Source organism: Fusarium redolens, assembly GCF_020744475.1.
Source record: "Fusarium redolens strain MPI-CAGE-AT-0023 chromosome Unknown BKA55scaffold_38, whole genome shotgun sequence".
Classification (NCBI taxonomy): Eukaryota; Fungi; Ascomycota; class Sordariomycetes; order Hypocreales; family Nectriaceae; genus Fusarium; species Fusarium redolens.
Genome location: NW_025763701.1, coordinates 163,395 through 172,224, shown reverse-complemented (window position 1 = coordinate 172,224; position 8,830 = coordinate 163,395). Strand labels below are relative to the sequence as shown.

The 8,830-nt window shown below is 52.4% G+C and overlaps 2 protein-coding genes across 2 annotated transcripts; one reads left to right on the top strand and one right to left on the bottom strand.

The window, feature by feature from the left end:
* The first annotated feature begins 3,876 nt into the window (after positions 1-3,876).
* On the top strand, positions 3,877-5,621 carry BKA55DRAFT_267297 (uncharacterized protein). The gene is made up of 2 exons (XM_046185450.1): positions 3,877-4,148; positions 5,379-5,621. Exons 1-2 carry the CDS (start codon positions 4,134-4,136, stop codon positions 5,550-5,552), a joined length of 189 nt encoding a protein of 62 aa, XP_046040989.1. The 5' UTR covers positions 3,877-4,133; the 3' UTR covers positions 5,553-5,621.
* An 856-nt stretch (positions 5,622-6,477) lies between these two features.
* On the bottom strand, positions 6,478-8,447 carry BKA55DRAFT_600351 (FAD-binding domain-containing protein; the record flags this gene model as incomplete). The annotated part of the gene is made up of 6 exons (XM_046196511.1): positions 6,478-6,554; positions 6,607-7,434; positions 7,488-7,700; positions 7,800-7,897; positions 7,993-8,250; positions 8,326-8,447. 6 exons carry the CDS (start codon positions 8,445-8,447, stop codon positions 6,478-6,480), a joined length of 1,596 nt encoding a protein of 531 aa, XP_046040988.1.
* Between the last annotated feature and the right edge of the window lie 383 nt (positions 8,448-8,830).

The following is an 8,830-nucleotide window of genomic DNA, read 5'->3' as shown; positions in this document are numbered from 1 at the left end:
GCATCATGGTGGCCACAACGCCCCAGGTCGGTTACGAAGCAGAGGAGGAGCCTGAGCATCCCAGGCCGGGCTCACCGCGAAAGCGCCGAATAGTTCTCATCACTCGTCCTCATGACTAGGAATAGACACTCGCAGACACGAAGGAACGACAAGAAGCCGCTCAGGATCTTTCAGGCCAACGTCGGCAAGATCCCCCCGGCCCACGACTGCGCCCTGGCGCTGGCCGACTCGGAACGATATGACATTGTACTCCTGCAGGAGCCGTGGACGACTCATACAGAGACCCGCTTTCTGACCAAAACTCACCCGGCATACGACACATTCACGCCAGTCGACATGTGGAACAGCAACGACACTCGGCCTAGAGTGATGACATATGTCAGGCGAGACCCAAGATTTCTCGCTGACCAGATCCGGCCCTTTCAAACTCGCGACATTCTCTGGCTCACGATCAACGGCATGACGGTAGTCAACTTCTATCGCCAGAACGACGAGAGGGATGCCCTAAACACGCTGCTTCGCTGGCCTGTTCCGGAGCGCTGCCTCGTTGCTGGCGATTTCAATGCCAGGCATCGTAGTTGGCAGACGGGCCAAGCGACGAACCGCGGCCATGAGGTAGCAGGATGGGCGTCAGAGAATGACCTCAACCTTCTCAACACTCTAGATATCCCGACAAATCCACACGGCAACACGATTGACCTGGCCTTCACCAATATGCCACTGGCCGAAGCTACCGTCGAGGACCATCTCGCCACTAGCTCCGACCACTTCACGCTCAGCTTGACCTTCCTTGACATCAGATCGACTCCGGTACAACCGGCCAAGATCCGAGTTAAGACGGAAGACGAGCTTAAACGATTCGTCGAGATTGTAGACCTGGGAGCCACGGAAATCCCCCTCACAGCTTCGACCCCTGCGGAGCTGGACGAACTCGCGTCTTCACTTGTAAGTCTACTAACATCAGCAGCGAAAGCAGCTGGCCGGCCCGCGCGGAAAGGCGGACGTCCAGCCCCCTGGTGGACGGAGGAGTGCGCCTGCGCTGCGGCTGCTTTCCGGGCCATCAGAAGAAGCTACCCTTGCCGCTTCAACCAGGACGTTCAGATCGCCAAAAGAGACTTTCATCGTGTGGTCCGTCGGGCTAAGAGGCAGTATTGGCGGAACCTCATCGACAACTTCTCCAGCAGTAGCGCTGTTTTCAAAGCTGTCCGATGGTTGAAATCCCCTGGAGCCTTTCAGCCCCCGCCCTTGCAGGTTGACAACGTCGTGTACGAAACCCAGATGGACAAAGCCAACGCGCTTCGACAGGCTACGCTGGAACGAAGAACTGCGGGGGACGACATCATAAACGCTTGGACACCAGTATCTCCTCCTAGGTTGATTCCTTTCTCAGCCGGGGTCTCGCTAGATGAAGCGCAGTGTGCGACCATCCAGACAGGCAATACATCGCCAGGGTCAGACAACATCACCGTCAATCTTCTCCAAGCCGTATGGCACATCATCGGGACACATGTCCGCCGCTTGTTCAAAGGATGCCTTTCCGCAGGCCATCATCCGAAACCATTCAAGCAGGCGGAGGTGGTCATGATCGCGAAACCGGGGCGAAGAGACCTCACTGAGCCACGGGCCTGGCGGCCTATCTCACTGCTCTCCTGCCTTGGCAAGGGATTAGAGCGACTGATTGCACGCCGTCTAGCCTGGGCAGCCGTCCACTACAGCGTCCTTCATCCACAACAAGCTGGGGCGCTTCCCAAGAGGTCTGCGACAGACCTGGTGACCGCCCTGATCCACGATATCGAAGAAGCGTTTGCACGCAAGAAGGTGGCGACTCTAGTCACGATGGATGTCCAAGGTGCTTTCGACACCGTCATGCGCAACAGGCTCGTCCTGCGCCTTCGTGAGCAAGGCTGGCCTGACTATTTGGCTCGTTGGGCCGGCTCTTTCATGAGCGGCCGGTCTGCGCGTGTCAGGTACCAGGATACCGTCACGCCCTCTTCTCCCCTTCAGTGCGGGCTCCCTCAGGGATCGCCGGTATCGCCGATACTCTTCCTACTCTATACTGAGCCAATCTATCGACTAGGCAATCCCTGGGGTCGCTTCGGCTATGCAGATGACACTGCCATCCTGTCTATAGGCGACACAGTAGATGAGACTACCGCCATGGCATCCAGCTCCATCGCAGAGATGGTGCGTTGGGGCGCGGCAAACGGCGTCTCCTTCGACCCAAAGAAGACCGAAGTGACGCACTTCTCCCGCAGTAAGCTCAGGACCGCGCCGGCAGTACGTCACGGCGATGTCGAGAAACACCCCGAGCTAGCTCTGCGCTGGCTTGGCATTTGGCTCGACAGCAGACTATCATTCCGCGTTCACGTCGAGAAGTGGGCGGCGAAGGCAAAGGCCGTCGCCTACCACTTGCGAGGACTCACCAACACAATACATGGCCCTCTTCCGAGTGCCGTGCGAGGTGCCGTCAGAGCTTGTGTTGAGCCGGTGCTACTCCACGGATCTGAAGCGTGGTACCCGGGCACCAACAGGCCGCGGTGGAGCCAGCCCAACAAAGACACACCGTCTAGTAACCAGCATCTCATACAGAGAATGAACAAGGCCTTGAATCAATCAATGAGAGCTATAGTGCCCGTCTGGAAAACGACACCCATCACCATCTTGCACAGAGAAAGTGGGATACCACCAGTCGATCAACTGCTCGAAGCCAGACGACTCAGGTTCTCCGCACGACTCAAATCACTCGACGACACCCATCCTCTTGTGAGAAGAGCGGCGCCACCGCGTCAGCCTACTTACCACGATCTCATCAAGCGCAAATACCAAGCACAAGCAGAAAGCAGCTTTAGAACACGTCTCCGACGCACAGACGAGCTTCTCCGGCAGTGCGCGCGTCCCAAGCTCATCCAGAAACGCTTCCAACAAGAACAGATGCCACCACTACAGACAGCATCGAAAGAGAAGACAGCTGAGGCTTTCCTCCCCTGGGTCAAGTCACTCGACCCGCTCACCTTGGTCGTCTACTCGGACGGCTCTCTGTCCGAGAAAGGGGTTGCAAGCTACGGCTTCACCATTCACCAGAACGACTTGCCTATCTTTGATGGATCGGGTCGCCTTGGACCTGCTGAGGTCTTCGACGCTGAAGCTACCGGGGCGTTGGAGGGCCTCAAGGCTGCCCTAAACCTGCGAGAATCAGCATCACAAAACATTTTCATCTGCCTAGATAACCTGGCGGCCGCCACGTGCCTGCAAGGCACACCATCCGACTCCTCTCAACACATCTTTCTCGAGTTCCAGGCTCTGGTGACATCGCATGGAGCCGTCCAAGTCCGTTGGGTACCAGGGCACACTGACATCCCTGGCAACGAACAGGCCGATAAACTGGCAAAAGCAGCATCATCGCTCCCCGAGCCCGCAGGTGCTCGCCCAACGCTAGCTTACCTACGAAGGATCGCAAGACAAAAACCGAAGGACACGTTCGAGACATGGTGGTCCGCCTCCGCTCCTGAGCAGTACAAGAGACTCAATCTCAAGGCGACTACAGGCTGCCCGCCGGAGCTCTCGCTCCCGCGCGCAGCCTTGCACCATCTGCTAGCAGCGAGATCCCGTCATGGGGACTTCGCCGCGTACCACGAGAGATTCGACCACAATGATGCACGCCTGGTCTGCTCATGTGGCCGACGCAAAGCACCGGATCACATCTTCTACTGCAGAAGGATACCGCCGCGCTATCGGATGAGACTGGCACCCTCACCGAATGCAGCGGTCAACCTCGCTATAGGAAAAGATTTCACCAAATTTGTCGACTTGTCCAAGAACAGCGCGTTCTTTAGAAAGATTTGCCCTCGCTATTAGGCGACCGTGGCCCGAGACGCACTTGCGACTCTCCTTCCCTCTTTATCTGTTCATATCTCTTTTGTCACACTTCTCTCTCTTACATGTCTTCGGCCAGATGAAGGGCGCTGACACGCCCTTCACCCGGCCGAGAACATTTGAGGCAGTCTCGAGCTGCCGCGTGCATAGGCTGATCCCAGCTTTCCTGACACCAAGTTTTGAACGGCTGCAATCTAGCAGCCACGCCTGGTCATCCCGTTGACGGGTAACAGGCTCGATACGATGCGCCATGTGTGCCGATGATATGCTGGATAGTGCGTGGTCTGTCGACGCGTTTGTAGAAATTAGATTTCGAGGGTAAGTCTAGGTTCGCGTCGCGAATGACTAACCCCATCGTAACCAATAGCTTTCTGTAATTAGCATTTAGATAGATCCGATTTTCTCTAGCCCAGCACGTCCTGTGCCCCATCAGGGGACTTTTGGGGCCTCCGGCCCCCCGGACGAAAAATATACATAACATAACATAACATATAATATGACAAAGAATGACACAACTCTCTCCTGTAAAAATTTTCCTTGGCACCCGCTGTTAGCGCTCTGCTAGGGTAGAGAATTTTTGCAGGCTAAAATGGCAACAGAAGCAGCTGTGGGGCTAACGGGACCCTAACAGCTGCCTGAAGAAAGGGATTCAGAGAGTTGACCTTTCTTCGCGACGAGTGTCTGCAACGACATTGAGCTTCGCGAGCTCTTGACATCGCCTTCGGGCGCTACTTCTCACGTGTTATTTGCTGCTTCTTCTTACCCCGACATTCCGGCTTCGCGAGCCTGCGACAATCCGGGCTCTGCGCCCCTCGACTTCCCGTACGACCGACTTCTGCAGCCCTAGCTGCCCAGACGACATTCGCGGCATCTTGCCGCTCGACATTGAGGGTCGTTGCACCCTCACCCCTCACACTCACCTGCAGCTTTGCGCTGCCTCGACCGACCTCTGCAGCTTTTGCTGCCCGAACAACACCAGCAGCCGCTAGCTGCTCGACTTCTTGGGCCCTCTGGTGCCCCCTTATCTCGACGCACGGGCCCCAAATGGCTCGCTGCCCTTTTTGCAGCTCGGAAGCTGCATGACCGATCTCTGTAGTCGTGTACTGCCCAGAGAACCTCTTCTTCTTTGCAGCCTCGGCTGCCGCCCGGAACACGACCGGGCTTCGACAATTTGTCTCACTGGCTGAGACCACTAGACAAAACCGCTGGGTCGAAATGGTATAGAGCTTACCTGGAGACCATGGAACGAGGCGACTGCCTCGTCCACAGAGCAGCGTTCTAGCCTCCTTAGGGTTTTCTCCTGCAAGGGTTTTCCCCAAGGATGCACGGTTCTAGGGTTGCAGCTACTGGCGATCTTAGGGGATCATGGACTTCCTGCCTCAGGGTATGGAAAGCTACTTGATCTATCTGTGCAAGAGAATTCTAGGCTGGAGAGGAATAGTTCCCGCTGACGGGATGACCTCTTGAAAGTAAAGCGCCTTTGTGCCAATGATATACTGGATGAGCTAGATGGAATAGCGGGTGCATGCAACTTTGCCAGAACCACCTGCTTTGACGTCCAAGACGATGTGCTTGAAACTACCGTAGGGCTGGCTACGAGTAGGGCAGGTGCCACTTGGGGGAAAGGGCGTCCGGCGCTCTCCGTTGATGCAAGTGGACATTGCGGGTGTTCTAGGTGAATTCGGATGCGACAGTAATTGTATATAGTTTGGCTCTATAGGCGCCAAGATTAAGAAGAATATCAGGCTTGGCAGAGCTTCCCTTAAAGAATAGGATCTGCTGGATATCGAAGATAGTACTAACTTGACGCAGTGCACTTATCGGCCGTTCGCCGCCGAAAGTTACATATCGATATATCTAGGACGCATAGATTATAGAGAACTGTTCTGTCGGTTTGTCCTCTATCATAGCTCCTGGCACCAAAATGCCGCCCAATACTTGCCTGGGCTCCAACTCCTCGAGCTAGGAGATGGAGGATGCCGATATGGCATACCAGGAACAAATCCCCAGTCAGCAAAGGAAACCTCACTTTTCTTTTCAGTATCTCCTAGCACTACCTCTTGAGCTCGTAGCAGGATTTGTGTCTCTATTACCTTAGTTGGCTGGCCTTAACGGCGTGGCGATGCAAAGGCCATCAGAACATGACTCACCATTAAGCTATTACTTATACCTATAACGTATTATATACTTATTATGCATATTATTTTACATAGACCATAATAACATTTTCATGTTTTTATATTCTTCTTATACTGTTTTCCTTGGATAAAAAAATACTTATTATACTATGTAGAGAAACAGTTTAAATGCCAGGGAGATTGTATTTCTAGACATTTCATAATGTAAATATCACGCTTGCATAACAGTAAAATTCTAGATTTAGGTGACAAGATGGAGATGTTCTTCCCTTTACGAATAGACATAAGGGCCCAAGTGTTTTATAGGCGCATGGACTTCTAGACCTTAATTCATTAGCTGACTGATGCTGGTGCGAGCTACCTAAAATATGTAGTTCTTCCTTTTCATTTTCCAGAACAGCCAACTACATGTACAAAAGCATTAAAAAGACCCGGTGGTCCTGCCAGATGTTAAGCCCGTATAGTTTCAAAAGTGTTCTTTCCAAAACTTGAATTTCACATCCTGGGTGCTAACATTTCTGCAAGCGCTCTTAATCTCGCGAGCTGTGGAGTAACGTAAGCCCCAATATTGAAAGGAAGGGATCATAATACTTACCGGCCGCTGCTGGTCCACAAAAGTACACTCCAACTGTAGCCTGAATACTCCTTTCGAGTCCAGGAAGGTACGTGCCATCATCAATCTGATCACGCACATGCTGGAACAACTTGGGAAAATCGGGCCGGCCGAAGTTGGTACCGGCCTTTAGCTTCGTCAATGGATCGACTTTGGAACCCACACTGTTCAGAACCACGTTTTGGGCCATGTCATCATCAAGCTTCTGAGTGAGGTAAGTGTGAATCCTGAGGAATTCCTGGGCAGAATTTTCAGGTGAAGCTGCAGCCTCCTTAACGGTCAGGTCTTCGAGGGAGCTCAGGAGCGGGTGGAACCATTCGAATGCCGCGGTATCTTTACAAATCCAGATGAATTCAACTCGCCGCAGCCGTATTGCTGAAACTCGCCCGTTCCGTAAGTGCCAGATGTTCTTGAGGACAGAAGCCCACGGTGTCATGCCGATTCCCATTCCGATCAGAATCGCGATTTCATTCTCGAGAACGTCTTCAGCTGGTGCACCATAAGGACCGTCAATTCTGAGAAGTGGCATTTGCTGGCCATTCTGCAATGCGATTTCGTATATGGCCTTCGGATCTGGGACGCTATCCGCGTAAAGCTCAGATTGAGCCTGGCCTGCACCAACAGCATCACCTAAAACTCTCGTGAAGTCGCCAATCTGTCGGACATGTACCGAAACATACGGATCGAAGGGACAAGAGGTGATTGTGAAGGGATGCCATTGATACCGGGAAATTGAGGGAACTTGCAAGAAGAGCCATTGGCCGGGCTTATACTTGAAAGAAGGCTTGACAAATTGGATTTCCACGACGTCTGCAATAGATTAGTCTCTCCGAGGATTCCAGAGGAGATTCATTGATGCCTACTATATGGATGTCTGAAAACTCTTGTGATTCTGGTCTCCCTCATTGCACGCATCTCTCGGTATATTCTCTCCACAAAGTAGAGGCCGCCAGCGACCAGCTCCCAGCGCCAACCTAGGTAACCAAGACAATGGTCGTAATAATCCTTGCCGGAGAATGGAGAGAAAGGCTCAGGCGTATCACGAACAAAGCAACCGACCGCGTGGGTGTATAAACCTAGAAAGAATGGTGTGAAAAGATGGTGCGTATACCAGAATGTCTCGAATGACTGTTGTCGGATACGAACGTGGGCCGTCGTATACATCAGGAGCATACATAGCAGCATGATATGACCTGTAATACCACCCGGGTCCTTATAGTGGATACCGACGGCTGTGACAGGTCGAATCTGGGTTTTTTCAATATTAAAAAAGCTGAGTACACCTTAGCATCGTGGTCGCTGTAGAAATCAAGGAACGAGAGCGAGAGCCTTGTATCTCAAAATAACCAGTCCCAAGTCAATACATACTTTACGTAGTGCCCTGCCGTGTGAATGATGGTGAAAATCAGCATCGCATACGCGACCTGTCTGTGGAACCACACATTTTCGTCAAGTGGCAGGAACTTGATTCTGGGCCGGAACCATCGGAGGATAGTGCGGCAGACAGGCAGAAGGATCAAGGTCGTATCCCAGCTTAGGACAAGACCGGCACCTCGGGATATCCATATCGACAAGTTCAGGGTCACGTTCAAAGGTTCTAATCGAGAATCTGAGGCTTGTTTCCACCTAATAATTCTCAGTCAGTTATTGTTGCTTTTGCTTTGCGCGGTCTTCCCCTGGGGGTTAAATTTTTGCACACACCATCCATACGCGAATGTGCCGAGATGTGCTCCCCAGAACAGTAGGTGGAAGAGAATCTTGGAGCCGGTAAACTGCTTCTTCAGTAGCTCTGTTGATGTCAGCTGTCCTGCAAGCTTCGACATCTTTATGGCAAAATATGCTGAACAGAGGAGACTTGGTGAATGAGACCACGACGTTGAAACAGTACTGCAGATATAATCGAAAAGCCCGCGATAGAGATATCTCCAACAAGGTACCAGCCTTGTTCCTGAATATTTTGAAAGATCAGTTAGAGAAATGAAGAAATAAGTCGGAGGTTGGCATGAGTATCACTTAGGAAGAAGAAAAAGAAATGTTATTAGACAAGACGCCAGCATCCGCCTGGAAATTCGATTTGAGAGGCGGGTGGGAAGGCCAGGGGTTGGGGTCTTGGCGGTTTTTGTTTCCCGAATAACCTTAGTAGTCTGGCCATGAAGATTCCCTGCTTTAAAGTTTAAACCGATTGCCTTCTGGAGACCCCCTTGCT